This window comes from Rhinichthys klamathensis, unplaced genomic scaffold, assembly GCF_029890125.1.
Source record: "Rhinichthys klamathensis goyatoka isolate OS25496 unplaced genomic scaffold, OSU_Roscu_1.1 h1tg000521l_1, whole genome shotgun sequence".
Lineage (NCBI taxonomy): Eukaryota > Metazoa > Chordata > Actinopteri > Cypriniformes > Leuciscidae > Rhinichthys > Rhinichthys klamathensis.
The window spans coordinates 10406-32500 of NW_026607000.1; the positions used below are offsets into that span (position 1 = coordinate 10406).

General features: G+C 37.4%; 1 protein-coding gene across 5 annotated transcripts in view; it reads left to right on the forward strand.

Annotated features, from left to right (window-relative positions):
- The first annotated feature begins 2787 nt into the window (after positions 1-2787).
- nav1a (neuron navigator 1a) overlaps positions 2788-22095 on the forward strand; it is a 66433-nt gene continuing 47125 nt past the window's right edge. For 4 of the 5 annotated variants that reach the window (XM_056238385.1, XM_056238388.1, XM_056238387.1 and 1 more), the window contains exons 1-3: positions 2792-3012; positions 17424-17562; positions 21897-22095. The exon at positions 21897-22095 is cut by the window's right edge and continues 99 nt beyond it. In XM_056238385.1, the coding sequence (XP_056094360.1) occupies positions 2930-3012; positions 17424-17562; positions 21897-22095 (421 nt within the window). In that variant the 5' untranslated portion in view covers positions 2792-2929. Of the gene's footprint in view, positions 3013-17423; positions 17563-21896 lie in introns of all 5 variants that reach the window. The other variant, XM_056238386.1, reaches the window with a different exon arrangement.

The following is a 22095-nucleotide window of genomic DNA, read 5'->3' on the forward strand; positions in this document are numbered from 1 at the left end:
ACATTGAAATGGTGGCGCTCGAATGAATTCCTATGGAAGTAGAAATTAACTAAACGTTCGCTCTGTTCTGCTCGCTCGTCGCCATGGACGCGCACCATTATGAATGCCAGTGCAGCCGCATACTTTTTAGTGTCACTAAAATTAGTGCAATTTCGGGGGCCGATTGCTTGAATTGTGAGTTCAATAGTCTATTATTTTTCACGGAAAACACAACAATAAAAGAGTACAATGACAGATTCGCTTAAATAGGCGTTTTTACATAAAATAGCCTATTCCATCATCATCTTTTCAGTCAGCTCTTCACTCTCGTGATTAATGAAATTTGACTCCTGTTGCTGATATTTGCTGCAACTTTCGTTCAGCTCACAATTTAGTAAGCAAACACGTTTCAAATGTGTTTTTATTTTATTTTTGTGTATGTGTGTGTATATGTATGTATATATATAAATATAGCTTATGTTTCAAATATGAGTTAATTAACAATCGTTGGAAAGAATGATACTTTTAAACATAACACTAAACCGTCATTAGGTGTCGCCAGGCGACCGTCTTAATGAGCGAGTCATTGATTCATTCGTTTGAACGACTGAGTCATTCATGAATGAGATAGATGTTTATGGATTGATTGGTCATTGAATCTTTGAGTCAACCGATTCGTTCAAAATGCTGAATCATTCAGTAATGAGAACGCGTTGCTGTGAGATGCGCGATGGTTCTGCTGTGATCTTTGTTTAACTATTTTCGCTGCTGAAACAGAAAAAAAGTCAATATTGCATGTAAAATGTAAGTGATTTGACTTGTGTGTGTGTGTGTGTGTGTGATTGTGTGTGTGATTGTGTCTGTTACAGTGATAAGAGTTTAACCCTTGTTAAACTTTAGGCCTTGTCTTTTTGGATATATATCTTTTTATATTAAAAAATAGTCATACAACCCATATATTTTAAATGTATTGTTTGCTTTAAATTACATTAAGATTGTATGTTTGGTAATTGAACCTGAATGAATTTTAAATGAATGTGCTATATTTCAGATCATATATTTGTTTTCCTTAAAATTTGAACTAACACTAACTTTATTCTCATCTGAATGATAGATTATTTATTTCTGTATAAAATAAAAACACATTTGATTTTTCTTTTTTAATCAATGTAGAATGTGTAACTGAAAAAATAAACAGATTAGGGCTCTGTTTGATGACAAGAAATGAAAACCAATGCGATATGATGAATGTCCAAAAGATGGCTCCCACAGACTGTTTTTAAATAGGATTGTTTGATATTTTTTGCTTTTAAACTGTGTGTGTGTGTGTGTGTGTAAGAGATTTTGGTTGGGTGACAGTTGTAGTTTACAGTTTGACAAGAGTTTATAGCTTGACAAAAGCACAATGTTGTGTTTTATTGCAAGTGTACACAAATATAAGTAAACACTTTGCAGTTTGAATAATGTCCTGTATGAACAAAAGGACGGAGTATGTTTTTATGTCTACATTGTTCAATTACGCCACACACACACACACACACACAAACACACACACACACACACACACACACACACACACACACACACAAACACTATTTTTCTAATCAGATCAGGCAAGTAATATTCTGTCTTGTCTCTTAAAAAAACAATATATATATATTTATGTATATATATATATATATATACGTGTGTGTGTGTGTGTGTGTGTTTGTGTGTGTATATATATAAATATAGCTGCGAGCAGCGATGAAAGGGCCAAAGCCGGCGGCACCGCCACCCCGGTTATAGCGCCACCAACTGGCAGCAGGAAGTCTGTCACTTTCAAAAAGCTTTGAAATCACCTGATTGCTTCAAACTTCACTACTATGATGTAAACACACGGCAGATGTAGACCTGGATGTAGACCTGACCTTTCAGAAGGTTGCTCTCGCATACTTTGTGGTTGATATGTGCCCTCAATGCACACTTTTGCAGAGCCCACACTGATACAAGCTCTACAGCACACTTCTTTTCGACAGTCAAAGCAGGGTTACGTTTTTGCACGTCGTGCACAATAACCCTAAAGGCACCAGGGTGGCGGTGCCACCGGCTTTATATATATATATATATATATATATATATATATATATATATATATATATATATATATAAATATAGCTGCGAGCAGCGATGAAGGGCCAAAGCCGGTGGTACCGCCACCCCGGTGCCTTTAGGTAACTAAAGGCACCGGGGTTGCGGTGCCACCGGCTTGGGCCCGTAATCGCTGCTCGCAGCTATATTTATGTACTTGATATTGGTATTGTATTTTATTTAAGAGAAAGTTTGAATAGACATGGAAACTGGGAAGCCATGCGGTCGAGGGTCATAAGAATCACAACAATATGAACACTATGAAAAGTGGTAACAAGAAACAACAAGTCATTTTAAATTCAGTTTATTCAGTCATATCAGTTGCAGTGAAATTCATTCCATTCAGTTCATTTCAGTTAACTGAGTCACATCAATTGATTCAGTCATGCTTTTGATTAAGTGAAATTGAGTTAATTCAGTCACATTAAACTCATTTGATTCAGTCCTATTATAGCATTTTTGAGTTGAATAAAATCAGGCCATTTAAATCAATACACAGAAATCTCCAAAGAGCTGAAGGATGCTTCATACAGTAATGGTATCTGGCATTAGCGGTTTGATGATTGAGTCAGTCTGAGTGAGAGACTCACAGCTGGCTGCGCTGAGGAGAGAAAGACAAGAGAAGGGAAGGGGTGGACATTTGGGGGTGTTTCCTTTCCTCTCCTCCCTCTATCTCTCTCTCTCATTCTCTCTCTCTCAATGTGAGCCAGGAGCTCTGCGCAGAGAGCCGCTTTTCATTCAAACCTCCACAGAGAGCAAACGCGGGATGTTATACTGTATGTAGGCTATGTGAGCCGGAACAAAAGCGGAGTGAGACATAATGAGCGGGCGGGTTCTCAACGGGAAAATGCTGCAGCTCCAGGGTCAGAGAGCAGGACGGACAATACACTATCATCTCTCAAGGTAACGCGAACGTGTGCTGGACTACCTCTGAATCCCAACGCGATTTCTTTATTGTTTAATTGCGCGAGAGTTCAGCTGTGTCAGTGCGGTTTAAACTCTATTGACCAACTGGTTTAAATGTCAATGTAGCCTATAGGCTACAAATTCGGTCCAAAGAAACATTACTGTCAATAATTTTTGCATCAATTAAATTTAATGTGTAGCCCAATTTGTTTGCCTAATCGCTCCCGCGGGAGACCGTAATTAATTGATTTTTAAACAGCGCGTTTAATTTCTCACGGATACGCATGGGTGTGAGAGACATTCCTGTCTTTGTGTCCGCGAGTTGTGTTAAAGTGTGCAATGTGAATAGTTGCGTGTCACCGCTGGTTTGTGAGTGTGGCAGGCGGAGGCGTTGAATGTGAATGAATGGAGGTGTGTATCGGTGCAATGCGGAGGGGGGAACAGGCGGATATCTCGCGTCAGGAGGAAGTGTTCTCCTATTGTGTGATGACTGTTTGTGGATTGCCTGAAGCGGAGGTTATTCAAACTGTAGAGGACCTGCACTGTGTTGTTTTCTTTACATACGGTGTCTTGCTATAGTGTGCTGCATTCCTCACTGACCTACATAAGAGGATGCGAGTGGGGTGCTGCTGTGAGCCGGTGTTCCACACTTACACTAACTATGGTGACTGCGTCTCAAAACGTGAGCTGCCTATCTAGACAGAATTTTGTGGTGTTATAGATGTGTTCTAACGCCCTTTAGGGATTCATATTCAAAAGGGGGGCGTGTCTGCTGTCATATTAGTAGAGCATCATTATTTATTTTTTTACAAAGGGTTGGCCAATAACTAGAGGTAGCCTAGGCTTATGTGTTTTTTTTTTTTTTTTTTTATAAATCGTAGATTTAGCTACAAAGATAAAGGCTGTATATGAAACATTGTTTCACATGTTTCTTCAGTGAATATTTCCAAGGGTGGGCTACATTTATTAAGTTCATTTCTGTATTATCACATGGCCTACTTCAACGTCTTGACTACAAAAAAAAAAAAAAAACTACAACACAAAAACAACTATTGAACATGCTTTCAACATAAAGATACAGTTCTTTAAACACACATTGTCCCATAGCGGGATATCTTGGCACACAGCATAGGGTAAGTTGTCACAATGGATCCTGCTATTAAAAAAGCCTATTATAGACTTTTCAAAATAAAAACAGTAAAATAATTATACATCACAACAGATAACATATCAAAATGTCAAACCATTAATGTGATAATTTACATAAATATACATATAGCCTATATAGATTTATCAAATAAAACATAACAACTTCATTGAATTTTTTTAGGGGAATATATATATATATATATATATACTGTATATATATAATCATTTTAGTTGTATATAATATTTACTCAATGTTCAAATAACTATAATATTATATACATTTATTATTTTTCCATATATTTAATTATAAAATATATAATTTTATTTTTTAAATTTAATTGGAATTTATTAATATTAAAAGATTTGAAAACAGAGCTCTTCTTCTCATTCTTCTGTTAGTCAGCCTATTTCTGATCATCTCAAAATCATAATATTAGACAATTAAATGCCCTGGCCAATATATTTGGTTTATCTTTATTAATTACCTTAAAGCTCCAGTCCGTAACTTTTTTAAGTTAAAAATAATCCAAAATAATTATATTAAAAAAAACTTATTCTGCCAGTGGTCAAACCTATCTGCTTGCCATAGCTAGATTCAAAACGGTTAGCTTGTAATAATGATCTTAATTCCAGTGGTACTGGTGGGTTTCCGCGGGAAATTCAAGCATGTCTTTGCGTCATGACGTCACACCCGTACACATAAAGAAGGAGTTTCGGCTAGCCGGCTATACTGCGCGTGACGAGATGTTTAGATGTATAGGCTTTTCTCGCAGCACTTTACATAATTAAACTTATGGCATCCAGAAAGATCCAAACAACAATCATCAGTGTCAACTGGAGATTCAGCAGTTATAAAACCCAAAAGACTTCGTACTTCGGATTTAAGGTGGCTAGAGAAAGAGAAAGAAACCGTCTCATGCGAACACAAGGATTTAAACATCGGCGGGGCTTTTGAAAAGTGCTTGAACTCCGTGTTTTGAAGGGGTTCAAAACGGAAGAAGAGACGGCTTTTTTCTGCTGAACAAGTAAGACATTTCAATAGTTCAATCGTGTAACAGTACGTTTTCTTAATTCACACAGTTATGGAGTTTCCTTTGTTGTGCCTTTCTCGTTTTGCTATTATGGAGAATATGAATTTTGAACTACGCAGGTAACCATAAAACACATTAAATTTAACATTAGTCACGCAATGCTGATGTTGTTAACATGAACAATTTGAGAACAAAGTAGGCTATAATTTGCACGGTTGCTGTAAATCGCGTTGATTAAATCTAACGAAGCTTATCATGTCGAATGCTTTTTCCCCCTTAGTTGGTCAGAACAAAAATGGATTTTATTTACTTGTTCAGAAGACATTTTCTTATGAAAATTCTTATGTTGGTCAAACTTTCAAAAAGTGAATCTGTGATTCTGTATGACAGTATCCACACAGCGCGGTGACTGACAGCAGCACTCGCCTCAAAGCACTGTGTTCATCCGCGCTGTTTCATGCCGATTTACAACCCACGTAAAGATGATAATTCCGCGAATCACTGCAGTTACAGATTTCGAACAGAGAGATGGCGACAAAGAGGAAAAGATACGGACTGCAGCTTTAATTTTGTTCTTGTTTTGTTCTTAATTTTGTCAGTTTGACACATCAGGCCACAAGAAAGGAACTGAAATAAACATGACATTTTGACCCCATGTCCGCCCCTTCAGTCAGGATACAGCTATCACTTCTGCTAGCTGCAGTGCTCTTATGCTGCTTCACATGCTATTGGAAAAGTCCTACTTCCCACTTCTGAAGTTGTGATTACGAGCTTGTCCGATTCAAGTGCTTTGTTGCCAGAAGAACAGAAATCATAGAGGACACCAGGTTTATTCTTGCGTATTTATTGGGAAAATCTTGTTGAAGCCCAAATGATATTTAGCGTCCCATTCATTAACAAGCAGTTTGTGGCCCGCCCATCTCAGGAACTTGGGTATCAAAATCCCCAAGCTTCCCAGTGGCAAATAAGACAAATCCAATTTTCTAGAAAACTTATATTTACGATAATTCAAATAGAATGTGAAGGCAGCATTAACTAACTTAAAATCGGACCTCTCCCCATGAAGCTAACAGACGGTGCCCCCTCTTTCCCCGCTGCCCTTATTGATTTTGACCTTGAAATGCACAGCCCTGTTTTTGCTCTTTCTGGATGGCTGACCCCTTAAATCGACCCCTTATGTAAAGTCATTAGGAAACAAAGAGATCAAGCCGTCGGTGCTCTGTGCGTTTAGCCATTAATGCAGTGCACAAGTTTTCTTTGTGTCTTTGACAAAGACCAGTTTCTCAACTGGTCGGCCTTATCAATCATATCATGAGTGAGTCTCTCCAAAGTTGGCAGGTTCAACATCTTTATCTGTTTGTTTAAGTTGCTGGGCAGTTTAAAATCAAACAATGGTACTGCCAGAAGGTGATATATTGTCAGGCAGCTGGCAGAGAGTGTCATTTTTACAGGAATGAGAGGAATTATTGTTTCTGTTATGACTAGTTATTTTCGTTCTATGCAAAGCACCAGTCTGTTATAAGGTTTGCTTGGTCTGGACTTGTCAGTCTTGCCTGAGAAGTCAAACTAAACCTGTTTGACACAAACTGGCTTTGTGGGTGTTGGCCATGAGTCACTTAAGGTGTGTTCACACTTGTACTTCGGTTCGCTTGGTTCATTTGGTCCGGAACAAGAAAACAACAACATTTAGTCCTGGTCCACTAGCATTCACCTTGGCCGAACCTAAAGGCATAGGGACACGTTAACAACCTGATTGGTTGGCTTTTATGATGCATATTTCACAACAGAACAACATCCAAAACAATGCTGTGTTCTGGGTTAAATAGCTTGTTGTGTGTGTGTATCCTACATATGATGGTATTTTGACCAGCTGAGAACTCGTGAAAAGCTTATAAGTGTGTAAAGGAGTCAAAACCGTGGCAGGAATCCCTCCGTCACACACACACACAAACGAAAGTCAGCTGTGAGGAGAAGGTCAGCTGGTTCTGATGCCTGTACCGAACTGTGATGAGCAACATCACGAATATGACTAGAAAAATATGTTTTTGTTTTGTTTACATGTCTGGTCCATGTTGCAATCATTTTTAATTCGAACTGCACCAGTCCGCTTGTTTGGTGCACACCAGGGTTCGGATAGCGTTCACACTTATTCAAACAAACCGCACTAACAGAGCAATCGCACAAGGGTTCATTTTAATCGAACCACACATGCCAAGTGTGAACACACCCTTAAACCTGCTTAAATCAGGTCCTATTCTTGAGCCGTTGAGTTTTACTGCTGCCGTGGATGAGCTTCCTGCAGTGAACTGTTTGTAGCTACAGGGGGTGGGAAAGGATGTTCTACTCCATTAAAGCAAATACAGTTACTACAAAGCTTTTGTCCTGTCTGCTATTGATGCAGACAACATGCTGGTCTGACCATCTCCAACATCAGGATGAGAACAGCAGCCACAATATCCTGTTTTCAGGGGAATATTTGCTCTGACAGTGTTTTGCTAAATGATGGGATCATTTATTGTGCATCATGAAATCTTCCATTTGGCCACCATTTTGGGGTGATTTGATTTACATTGATTTTGATTATTTTTATGGTAAAATAAGCATCAATGCATTTTTACACCCGTGGTAACTACATACCATGTGTTGAGATGGAAGTCTAAATGTAGTGCAAGACATGTTGGGATGGCATCTGATTACTACGTATTTGTTCGTTTGTCACCCAGTTCTACCTTTAAAGTAGATTGGTGTATTAGTTTAGACTTAACAGGATTTTGAGTAGTTTTTAAAGGTACTTACCGTGATATCACACAGTAAATGGGGTTTAATCATGTTTTAATTTACACACTTCCGCCACACTTTCAAAAATCCAATAAAAATAAAATAGTAATTTTTTATAATAGTATTACAATATAAAATGCATGTTTTCAAATGTAATTTATTCTTGTGATCAAAGCTGGATTTTCAGCATTATTACGCCAATCTTCAGTGTCACAAGATCTTAGAAATCATTGTAATATGATGATAAAACTTTTTTTTTTCACAACATTTATTTTCATGATGCTTTGATGAATATAAAGTTCAAAAGAAACAGCTTTTATTTAAAATATAAGATATTAAAATATATTTAGTATCACTTTTGATCAATTTAATGCATCCTTTCTGAATAAAACACCCAAAACAAAACAAATACTTTTGAATGGTAGTATTTATATATAATGTTTTTGCCAGGCCAATTAGTCCGTTGATATTTGGCCAATTTGAGATTATCTTATCCATTAAAGTGATTTTTTGGGGGGTAAAAATTGTGTAAAATTCCATTTAATTTCAGCTATTTTATGTATGTCTCATTTGGCCATTGTATTATGTTTATATCTGCATTACTTCAGCCACTCTGCTCTTATAAACCCCTACTGGTTGGCGAGTTTTAATGGAAATATCAAACTAACAAGTATTGATTGACAAAACTCCATTATGCTGGTCAAGAATGTGTCATTTCCATGCATTTGGCATTGAAGAATGAGGAACTTGGCAAATCACAAGGTTCTAATAACCTCTGCAAAACATTCAAATAATTGTTATTTAAATAAGCCAGTAGAGTATTTAGACCGTCACAGCTCATAATTCTTGTTAACCTCGGCAGCACTGGTTCCTCATGTCTCTGCGCCCGTGGCAAGCTACAGAAGGATTCGCTTTTGAGTCCATGCCTGCGTATTGTTATGGTGAAGTGCGTGCAGTTGGTCTTCAGCAGCTGGAAGGAGGAGGAAGAGGCCACGCTGGGTTTAACAGTGGCCACAGCTGCTATGAGTTAGGCCCGCGCTTCATTCACTCTACCTCTCTGTCCTCCCCTTTGCCTGTCCCCCACTTTCAAACCAAAACATTTCCCTCAGCATCCTGGATTCAAACGGGAGTATGTCCGTTAAATCAACCGACAACACTGGAGGGCAGCCATGAGAAACTCGAACTCCAAGAACATGTAAAATACGTGTGATGGAGCTCATTGGTTAAGATGTCCTTCAGGTTGTGATACTGTTCTGAAACTGAAACTGGAATAAAATGACCTTCCTGACCTTCCCTTCTCAGTTTTTACCAATGGATCTTTGGGGATGTCACATTTGCCAATGGTAAAGAGGACCTATTATGCTTTTTTACATGGTCAACTTTCTGTGTAATGTCGCTGTTTTGAGCATGAAAAAGGTCTGAAAAGTTACAAAGTCACTCAAAAGGGAGTTATTCTCCATATCAATAACACTGTTTCTAAACTCCCTGAAACGCATAGCCTTGACTGGTAAGGGAAAAGTGACATTTCCCAAACACGTTCGAAGCGATTGACCTATCACAACACACTGGTCCAGCCGACCAATCAGAGCACATAGAGCTTTCAGAAGCAGATGCTTCATAGAGCCAGGAACTAAACAGAGCATTACTGACAGACTGGGAAGAGAGGTGCTGCAACAATGTCAAGTATGAGGAAAAGAATGTAAATAAAGCATGAAAACCTATTCCAGTAGAGTCCAGAAACAAAATCAAGCAGAATCAAATCCTCTTTAAAATATTGGCCATTATTTTGTCCCGCTGCAAACCCATATTGATCGACCTCTAACATACTATATTTGTATCACATCTTTAATAGATCCTTAGTAAAAGAGAAATCATGATAATAATATAAAGAGCGTTTTTGCGTCAGGATGCTCAAATCTAAGGATTGGCCTTGATTCTTAAGTAATTATACAGTGGGAAAGACGTCCACACGAATAGCTTAGTTTTGTTCATAAGGCCCAGATTAAGCCTAGTCCAAAACCGCCAGGGATTTTCAATAGAGAATCCCCTCTGAGCAGTTTCATTAAGCTTAATCTGTGCCTGGGAAAACGGCCACTAAAATCCCAATCAGCAATTAATTATAGACCAAAACAAGTCTTAATCTTGGTAGCCCTTAAGTGTTATGTGTTATATATATATATATTCTCTCCTCAAATCTAAACACTTTGAGGAGAGAATATGTTTTGGACCGAGTAGCAGAAAACGATTACAGGTCGGATCTCTTCAGAACAGCATTAATGAATTACTCACAGACCATAAACTTGGATTGAGTCTCCAGTGTTCTGCTTGCTCAATATTTTTTCTTTCCCTGGCTTTCTGCTCTGTAGAAATTGTTGCTTAATACCTTCGAGTCTGGTTCACATGATTTGGGTTCGCAGACATCAACTTTACAGAGTTCAAAAGAGTGTGAGCAATGGAACGGACAGTCTGTAGGGGCCGACAGGAAATCCAGTAAGAAGATGTGGGCCAAAATGTCCAGCTTACTCATGTTTGTGTTGCAAAGCTCAGCGTTATGCTGGTAAATGTTCTGTATGCAAATGGTATTACATGGATGAAGTTAGTCAAAAATTCTACCTTTTAAGGATGGGGATGAGTAAGGATGGTCGACTAGTCATCCAACAACCAACTACAGTTAGTGAGATGAGTAAGACTGGAGTAATGATGCTGGAAATTCAGCTTTCATCACAGGAATAAAGTACATTTTATAATTTATTACAATAGAAAACAGTTATTTTATTAAGTTCTGATAATATTTCAAACAAATATTGTATTTTCTACCTAATAAATGCAGCCTTGGTGACATAGACAGAAAAAAAATGGTAACCAACCCTAAACTTTGGAACAGCAGTAATTCTTTAAAGGCGACGAATGCAATATGGATTTTGTCATCAAAAAAATCTCAAAGAGAAGATAGTTAGCATTGTATCCGCTGAGAGATTATCCTGATCTGGACAGATGGAATAAAGTGTCATTATTGGGAAGTTGCTCTAACTTGATATATAATCCTCGCTAATCCCTTTTGTTCAGGCTTATTTGCTTTGCAAGGCTTGCGAAACCAGGCGTTGTTTTCCGTTTTCATACGTGCAATGGAAATATGTCAGGGAGGAAATACATTTCTGTTTTCACATGAAAAGCTGGCCGATCAAATAAATGACTGGTCCCGGTGAGAATAGCACTCAGCGTAACACTGTTGGGCCATGGACAGCTTTTGGCAGACAGAGACCCTCTGTGACCTGTCTCCTTATGTTTAACATACAGAAGAACACGGAGAAGGTGTCCGTGTCATTTAAAGGTCGCCTGACGATCCATTAATTTAACTGTCAAACAACGTTTCTGCGTTTGCAGAAACGTTGTCAAAACTGAATTATTATGCACGCATCTTTCATAAGCATTATGCATTTGATAAGCTGTCTTGGTCTTGCGTTGTCAGGCCAATCTGTTCTCCAAAGCTTAGCTGGTTAGGTGGTCCTGCACCCCGTATTGTGGACCATCTGTGCCACCAGTCGCAGCCATTTCTCCACCCACTCTTCACACACACACACAATTTACCTGCAACTGTAGAGACGGATGATGATCAGAATGATTATTAAATTCAAGATCACCGTAATGAGAGATGAATAAGTGGGTTATTGTACAGGGAGATTATGAAAAAAGACACTGGTGGCTTGAAATCAGGGAGGAAAAAGCATACAGATTATTGTTTTGGTGGTTGACGTGTACTTCATTTTTTAAAATATTTATTTTGTATTACTATTTTGTTAGCAAATCTTAATTTAAGGTTAACATTGATGGGCATATTACTTTATAATAGTTTTAATCGTATGTTTTTGCCTTTACTAGTCCATTTTAATCAGGTCTAGTTGATTTTTTAAAAGTACTAATATTCTAATTAATGGCTGTCAAATAATATGAGCATGCATGATAGTATTTATTAAAAGAATTATTAAACTTTTTAAAATGGAATATAGCATCACCCCAGGACATCAACTTTCAATAAAAACAAATGTCATGCCAACTACCCTTTTATTTATCAACCATATCAAAGTTGTGCAAATAGTGTACTTCTATACTATACACTATCTATACAGATTGCTATCTTAAAAAAACCAAAAAAAATCTTGATGTGCAGCCAAGTCTACAGTACACCTGAGCCAAGTTTGGCAGTATATGTTGGCTTTAACCATGCCTTTGTTCTCGCCTGAGGGGACAACTGTAGCATTGCTTCAACAATGGTGCATTTCATGCAACAGCGATCATTTTCAAATCTACTTGAACACATTTTCATGTGTGGTGAGAACGTCTTGTGTCTTGTGTTTACATGGTAGTTTTAAGTGGTGGACACGCGTGTCGTTTTCGCTCTTAGCCGTCACTCCCTCTGGATCCTGTGTGACCAGTTGCCGTTGATGAAAGAGGATCTGCCACCTGTCACTTGGCATTCCAGTATTTTGCTGGGCAAATTGGGCTGGGCAAAGCACAAATTATGCAGAACATGTATGCAATTGATATATGCCTCTGTATGTGTTGAAGATAAAGGCCATATGCTTCTGGTGACATATTCAGTTACTGGCTAGTGGAGTCAAAAGCAGGGCTGGAACCCTGATCCGTTTAAATATGTGTGTATATATTCAGCCTTTTAGTAATATCTTGACGTAGACTTGTTTACTGAAATGGAAATTCTGAAAAGTGCACAATGTTAGTTGCATTTATGTTGACAAAAAATAATATTGAATATATTATAAATATTTGATACACCACCTGGACCTAAGTCATGTTACTGTTTATGTGTCATTTGTATTATTTTTAAACCAAATCTATAACGTTTTTGGAATTTAAATTGTGTAATTTGAAAATAGTTGAGGACCCAAGATATACACCTGAGGAACACCACATAAAAAAAACACCAAGTATAGACTGTTCATTGTTGTCCATTTGTGTTGTCCATGTGTACTTTTTGTGTTTGATGTAAGTGTGGACCGATGCCATGAGAAAACTCATTCTTACTACCCCTAAACCCCCAAATAGCACTTGGGTACCTTCTTTAGAAACACACTATTGCTGTTATCTGCTTGCCTTGCATCCATGCAATTAAAGTTAATGTTTGGTTTAAGGTGGAGGGGAATGGGTAGGAGGACGCTTTATCTTCAAATCACTCTCGTTTTTTTTTTTTTTTCACTCTTTTAGCTGGAGGGGGCCCGGGCTCTCTGCAATTATGGTGCAGCCTTGACACAATGTTATTGTGTTTTTTGAGAGCCCTGTTCAGGGAAGGGAGGACAGATAGAGGAGTGTGCTTCAGTTGGAGAAAGATGGCTCTAACAGCTTTTTATTTAGCTTTCAGAACAATTGCACTTGCACATTTCTTTCTTTCTTTTTTAACGGACAGATTACGGTTTGTATTTGTTTTCTAAAAATGTGTACTGGATGTGGATTTTAATGTTGATTCACTATATATCACTATGATGGTAAAAAAAAAAAAATACTTTTAAAGAAATACAAAGGAAACAAAAGCCTGAATAATATTACACCTTTTTCTGTTTCACTCAGACATACATTATGGAAGTAAATAGTTTGTGAACGCAGTTTCACGTTGACTTTAAAGCTGAATAGGAATCCTGTGCTTCCATTAGCCTTTTATAATCCTTTAATCTGAGGTTACATTTTGCGTTATCAGTGCTGTTTAAGCCACTCCTGCTGCTCATTAGCTCTTTTTCACAAGAAACTAAAGCCCTATAAGGTCCATCTGGTAAAAAAAAAAAATCACACCCAATGACTGGCCAGGGGAGTGCAGAATCTCCAATAGGTCGCTGTGCTTATCTACTTTTTTCCCCTTCCACCGAACAACATCAAACAAACAGTTTTAGTCTGGTTTATCGAAAACCGCATGGTGTCTTTGGCATGCCTTTGAAGAGAGCCCTGCGACTGTGGGATGCTGTAGGTAAAGCCGAGGTTTTCAAGGTCTCCCCGCCCTCCTTTTCCACATCACCTGCGGCAGAGATTCTGCAGGGAGGCTCTATAAAGTGACACTTTCGTCAAATAAATCTAGATCACACAGATGAGATGTTCCCTGCGATTCAACTCATACATCAAAGCTGTCGAGTTGACAGGTTCGAAGAAAGATTGTAGTGTTTTAACTAGCACATATGGCACCCAACAGCTGCCAAATGAGACGTTGCATCTCACAAATATCCCCAGTTGTAGAGGCAAACATGACATCCAGTTCAACCGTCATGACACACTGCTGTCATCTCAGGTGTGGAGATGAGTATTTTGAGGGTAAACACTGAGCTTCTCGCTTGAGGTGTTTCAAACAGCCCTGAAACCTGAACCCTGATCATTATCGCTCATAAAGAGAGCATCAGTGTTTCACCTCAGGGCTGGCCGTCTCACAAAACAGCTCAACGTGCTTAAGATATCTTCTAATGACAGACTTCTCAGATTGTGCCGCTACTTAATCCAGTCTTTAGGTGTCACTGGGACATCTGAGGAATTTAAAGCATCTGGAAAATGGAGACTGGAGGTGGAAATGGAGGGAAAGTGTGGAAACTGTATTGTGTTTTGTGGACGAGGTTCAAAGGCCATCATGACGTCTCAAAGCCACTGAAGAATTGTCTGGAATAATTAGACTTTTTTTTGTGTAACTTCAGCTCTAAAAGGTTATTTTATTTTTATTTTTAATATTTTAGTTTTGTTTTTGTGTTTTATTTGCCTTGCTTGGTTTTTGTTTTGTGGTTTGCTTTGCTTTGCTTTGTGTTTTTCTATTTCTCTTCTTTTTTTTTTTTTTGCTTTGCTTGGTTTTTGGTTTGAGCTTTGCTTGGTTTTGCATTGCTTTTTTCTTTCCGTATTGTTTTTCATGTTTTTCTTTACAGATTTTAAGAGATGTAATATTAATAAAAAACATTTTTCTTATTTTCTAATTTTCAAACGCATGCAACACTGTCGTCGCGTTAGACATTAAACAACATTAAACACTTTGATGGGGCCATATGTCTTTCTATTTAATTCAAAACATGCAAGGGAACCAGCAGTGAATTAGTTTCCAAAGGAACATTGCAAAATGAAGAAATGTCATCCGTAAGTCAGCTGTTCCAGACTGACTCACAAAGATGATTGTGTTTCTTGCTCTTATATAAAGGCAACAGTTACATAACACACATTTTATCTTCTAGGAGCCGTTCAGGTTCCTTTGTGACACAACAAGCTTATCAATTGTTGCTTCTGACTGGAAGGGCTTCAGCTGTCTTTTTTCAGCACATATTCTCAGTGATGTGAGGATGGCCTTATCACTTTCTCAGGGTTTATCAGGTCCTGTGTGACAAGATGTGGTCTTATCTCAAAGGCACCTTCCATTCTGGAGCATTTGCTTCCTGATACGCCAAGATCAGACAAAACCAGATATCCTTGTGAATGTTTAATGAGATTCTGAAATACTTTTAAAGTATGAAAAACATCCAAAGTGTTAAGTTACTCTGAAAGGAATATGGATCATATGTAGGAATGTGGATCATCTCCTAGTCTGTGCTCATAGCAAGTGGTGCCGCCCACTGACCATGTGCACATACACATCATTTTCAGATTATGGCCTTTATTCCCAAAATAGGTGTCAGTGTGACCCATATACTGGAGTATACCTTTATGCATAACAATCATCATGTTTCAGATAAATTAAAGATATGGAGTACTTTAGTAATCCAGCACAGTAAAATAATCTACTGTTTAATTCATCATCATTCCGGAGAGCGATGAAATTCAAAATGTAGGCCAGTAAGGCCACAGTGCTTTATTTTAATGTATGCAAAAACATAATCTGTCCTCTCTTCAAGAATGTCTCGCTTCCATTGCTTAGCTTTTGAAAACTCAATAACACCCAGAATTATTTTCATTTGGATGTGCACAGATATAAATGAGTATTGCAGTTACAGTAGATTATGTGGAAAAAATGGTGTTTACATTACAAAGGATTCAAATGAATACAGGCATATGCCAGATGTCGTACTCTGAAACTGAAATATTGGCTTTATCGGGTTAATGTGTTTACATGATGCATACATAATCAGAATATGACCAAATTCTGATTAACATAAGAATATTCATGTGCATGTAAACATGGTCATTGAGATGTATCAGTGTGAGAACACCATGCCTGAATCAAACTCTGTCTTATTAATAACCTGCTTATTCACATTATTATTATTTTTTCCCTGAAGGCCACTTATAAGGGTAGTTAACATGGCTTGATATTAACTTTCTTTTTACTCACCAGACACTCAGACACTCAACTTTTCCAAAGTTACTCAGCATTTTCACTGGCCACAATTTTGACATCGATACCATGGGGGAAAACTGCCATAGAAATTTTTAATATTATCTCATAATTTGCCAGCAGGTTTATTAGGCTGTCGTCACTTTAAGACCTTATTTAGTGTGTATTCGACTGTTTAAGTGCAATAAGCAGCGAAAATCTGAAGGAAGGAGTAAAATAATGTGCAATATGTGCTAACGTGCAATCCCGCGCCGAAATTCAAGCCCTGTGTAACACCAACAATATTCATCCGGAGCAAAAATGAAACGAGTGAGTGAGGGGAGGCGGGTTTGTGTGTAACTCGCTGTCGGGGAGATGGAGAGAGTAAGAAAGCACAGCGGGTATCGTGTATCTATTATGTGGGGTATTGAAAGCATTTAAGATATTTCAGGATCGATATGTATCGAAAATTACACAAACACTTAGTTGCTGTTAGCTTATTATTTCAAATGCCTACAGAGTACAATTGAAAAATTTCAATTATTCATAAAATTCAACCCGCCAAAGTGACTAGCACGAGTGAACGCGTTACACGCCACTGCTGAAATACACGCATTTGGCGGGTGTTAATGTCAAGCCCTGGTAGTTAATATTAATCTCAACAAAACCAGGCATGATTTATATTTCATGAGCATTTTCCATCCTCTATTTGAATTATCCTGTCTGTTTTTCACACTGCACCTTTAAGACCTCTATGTAAATGACCTCTGTTATGATTGGCTGACATGCGTGTAGTGGCGTAGTTCACATGGCAGGCAGAGCTGTTGAATACTAAATAGTTAAATACTAAATACCTAATGATATGTGAACGTGCACAGTTTCGGTAATGTTTACACGATTGTGATAGTTGTCATTATCATAATGATTTCTGAATGACCTGTTTTTGCACTTTAGTTTTCATAAATAGTCTAGATGGACTGGTGAGGGTTGTGTTAGAGTGGACTACATTAATATTTCTTCTAAAAGAGCAAGAAAAAAACATGTTTTCCAAGATAGGTTTCTCTTAAGCAATTAATAATTCATTTAACTGCTTTGCATACGACATTAATAATTTGTCATGACCTAATTATGACCTGGATCAGTACAGTGATGGTATTTTTTATGTTTTTTTGCAGTTGGGATGAAAGCAGCTCCATCAGCAGCGGTTTGAGTGACGGCTCAGACAACCTCAGCTCAGAGGAGTTCAACGCAGGCTCCTCCCTCAACTCCCTGCCAACTACTCCCATTGGCTCCCGCCGAAACTCTGCCATTGTGGTAATTCACTTCTTATTGGATTGAAATATCGCTCTCACAGTCTGCTTTTCTGCTTCAATGTTTGTCAGTTTTGGCTAATTTCTGACACACGATACTGGATCAGTCGAGGCTGAGCACACAGTACTTACTGCTAATGGGATGAATGTGTTACACACCGCTAACCGCTTTAGAGGGAGAGAGTGCACACTGACTCAGTCAATACTCATCTGAAATCTTTTGCTACATAGCACAGACAACACAGTTTATCCCACCCAAAGACACTGATGCGACTCTTCTCTGGCCAAGAAGTCTTCGGGGAGTTTCTGGTTTCGTTCTCAATGATGAACTCCCATGTAGTGTTATGCACTCAATCCTCTGTGTGTGTTTGTGTTGGTTACGATTTGTTGAAGACCACACTGCTTACTGCTGGTTTAGTTTCAGCCATTCAGGCTACCTAAAATCACTGTTTCTTGGCGCTTTGAGAAGATTTTGACCACATTATACTGTTCTGATGGGCACTACTGTTACTGTTTTCATTCTAAATGTCATTACGTTGGTCAGATCAGACAACACATTTAAAAGAATAGTTCACACAAAAAAGAAAAACTGTATTCATCTATATGTCGATTCAAACGTGAATATTGTTTCCTTCTAAGGGAGTTATGAGAAGCTATGAGGTACAGTCAAAGACTATAGAATGACACAAAACGAGCATTAGCTTGAGCCAGCTTAAAAAATGTCGTTTTCTATCACGATTGAAGCGTTTAGAAACAAAATTTATGAGACTGTTGTCAGATTTCATTGGTGATTTCAAATTTGAAATTTAATCGTAAGCTTGGCGAACAGTTTTGGGGAATCTTATGTTTCCGCATTCAAAAAGTTGTTTCAAAGATGGCCGCCTTGTGAAATTACTTGTCTTAAAGGGATACTCCACCCAAAAATGAAAATTCTGTCATCATTTACTCACCCTCAAGTTGTTGCAAACCTGTATGAGTTTCTTTCTTCTGCTAAACACAAAGGAAGATATTTTGAAGAACGGTTGGAACCAAACAGTTGTTACCATGGAAGTCAATGGTGCCAAAGTTCCAATCGTTCTTCAAAATATCTTCCTTTGTGTTCAGCAGAAGAAAGAAACTCATACAGGGTTGCAACAACTTGAGGGTGAGTAAATGGGTGGAGTGGGTTGGGTGGAGTATCCCTTCAAAGGGACTTTGCTACAGTACATGTAGATCCTAAAATATAGCTAAATATATATTATACCTTTAAAAATGTTGGGTATGTAAGTCTCTTCTCACCAAAGCTGCATTTATTTGATCATAAAATACAGTAAAAACAGTAATATTGTGAAATATTAATACAATTTAAAATAACTGTTCTCTATTGTAATATATTTTAAAATGTCATTTATTCCTGTGATCAAAGCACAATTTTCAGCATCATTTTTTCCACACGATTTTTCAGAAATCGTTCTAAAATGCTGATTTGCTGCTCAAAAAAATAATAATTATTATAATCAATGTTGAAAACAGTGCTGCATAATATTTGTGTGGCAACTGTGAAACATTTTTTTCAAGATTTTTTGATGAATTGGAAGTTTAAAAGAACATAACCGCATTTATTTGATCAATTGAATGCATCATTTCTGAATACAAGTATTCATTTCTTAAAACAACAACAACCCTGACCTCAAACTTTTGAACTGTAATATATTTCCTAGAGTTTCCGGAAAACATGTGTGAAAATTTGAGGTCAGCTTGGACCGTACAGCTGAAAGCAGAACTTTTAAGACAAAAAGACATAATGAATCAAAATTCTTTTTACATAAAGAAACTATCTTCTATACTATATATTTGCTGGACCCTTTCAACATCTTCTCCATCAAACAGATCTCAGTGTTCTTCTAAACCCCCCTCAGACTCACAGCGTCGCGCTCCTCTTCAGTTTATTGTACGAACAGTGCTCGGCTTCTTTCTTGATCTGACCCACACGGCTGCCTTTGCCAGAAGAAGGAAATGACATGTCAACATCACAGTTATACAAACATTGAAGTTTAGACAGGTTTAATTGGTCAAGTATGCGAGCTTGCCCGTAGCCCATAATTCCTAAGAAGGGAGCAGACATTCCTCAAATGACATCAACCTTTCGCAAAGGCTTATTTACATTTAATAAAGCAGGTATGCCCCTCCACTGGGCTTCTCCTTAAGCCGGACATGCTCCATTAAACCTGGGAACATGGTCAGACTCACTCCTCTCACTTTAAATTACAAATCAATTTCACAAAGTTGAGGAGTTAAGTCTTGTTAAATTTCTTCATGGTTTTATTACATTATCGTTTGGCAGATAATACAACAGTCTTAAAGGTTGTAAAGCTTTCATAAATCTCATTGCTATAATGTAATATAATATATATCTCCATTCCCCAATATAAAACATCTAAAAACAATGTAAAATCTAGATTTTTCTTGGCAACACTTTATGATCATTTTAAACCGAAATATTCAACATTTTCACATTATATAATGCGTAATATCACACAACTTTGCATACTGCATTCAAAAGTTTGGGTTCAGTATTTTTAAAAAAAAAGAAATTAATACTTTTATTCAGCAAGGACGCATACAATTAATCAAAAGTGACAGTAAATACATTTATAATGTCAAATTTCTATTCATCAAAGAATCCTGAAAAGTTTCCAGAAAAAAAATATGAAGCAGCACAACTGTTTACATTGACAACATTAATAGGAAATGTTTCTTGAGCATCGGATCATCATATTAGAGTGATTTCTGAAGGATCATGTGACACTGAAGACTGGAGTAATGATGCTGAAATTCAGCTTTGATCACAGGAATAAATTACATTTTAAAATATATTACAATAGAAAACAGTTATTTAAATCTGTAATAATATTTCACAATATTACTGTATTTTTAGTTTATTGTTGATGCAATAAATGCAGCCTTGGTGAGATATCTTCTAAAAAAAAAAGATTAATAAATTCCTACCAAACCCAAACTTTTGAAGAGTACTTGAATTTACTGTAGCCTTTACTTCTACCCTGTTGGTTTCACTTCTGCACTGCCTGACTAAAACATACTGAACAATAATAGTATAAAATATAAATATCCACATTTATTTTCCCGTTCACTGGGGTATTGCTGATTGAAAACCCTGGAAATCTGATCATTTACTGCAAATCGAGTTTAAAATGAAAAGTTACAAATGTATGTGCTGATGTAACGCTCACACCTTTAAGTAAACCCATGACAACGAGAAGCAGAAAGATAGAGCCACAAGTAAACACACTGCTGTGCTGTGGAGAAGAAACACTGCTCTGATGCTCTGATGTGTGTCAGCGTGTGTTACTTCTCTTCTTCTCCGCGGCTCGTGTTGGAATGTGACCATTGTGCATCTCATAAAGCAGGAACAGAACTTCCATGTTTGGTGTTTTGAACTGACATTAAAATACTGTTTCTTCCCCCCTCGTCGTGTGCTGCTTTTAGAGTCCTATATATGTTAAACTACTTTTTTTGACAAACAAACACACAAAATAAAAAAAAAAAATGAAGTTAAGAAATTATAAATATATATTTTTTAAATATGTTCCTTAAGGATCACATATAAAGTTTTTTGTTTTCTCGCAAAAAACAACAACAAATATGGTAACACTTTACAATAAGGTTCATTGTGTTTAGTTAACATGTGTTTATACTTCTTCAGCATTCATTAATCTTACTTAATACTAATTTCAACATTTACTCATAATGTTATTAAAATCAAAGGTTGTATTTGTTAACATTAGTTAATGCACTGTGAACTAACATGAACAAACAATGAACAGCTGGATTTTTTATTTACGTTTTAAGTTATGAAACTTTTAGGATGTTTTAATGGTGCAATATAATAACGGACCTCTTATTTTTTTCTTGACCAAAAGATCAAGGCAAATTTCTGTCATGAACCTTTTAAAAATGTATTTTAGCTTTATTTATATAATAAAACAGAATTATCAGATAGGGAAGAAATTATGACCTGCTGTGGGAGTTTCAAAGTAGTCCAGAAATGTAATATTGCAAGTTGCTGTTCACACAGAATGCGCTTTTCCATTCCACTGTGCCACTGTTTCATTGCTTTTCAATTAAACGCGCTAGACGGACATCTTTAACCACTACACTTGTGTCTTTTACAGTATCTTTCGCATGATTTTGCGATTTTTTTTCATTCTGCTGAACTGCATCTTTACAGCAAAACATGTGTTCTGTGTGAACCAGCCCTAACTTTAGCACTTTAGTGTGTTTTTAAAATATATTTTTAAATTGAAATATTTTTTATTTCAACATTGACTCTTCCCACAGCTGCGCACTGATGCCGAGAAACGCTCGCTGGTTGAAAGCGGCCTGTCCTGGTACAGCGAGGAGGGGAAGGCTCAATGCCGGAACGAGGGAGTATACGAAACGGGCAGCCTTAAGGCCGAGTCATCCAGCAAGTGGAAAAAGAGCAGGTCGCAGGATGACGCAGCAGTCAAGGGTGAACTGAGGAAACCCCAGACGCTTG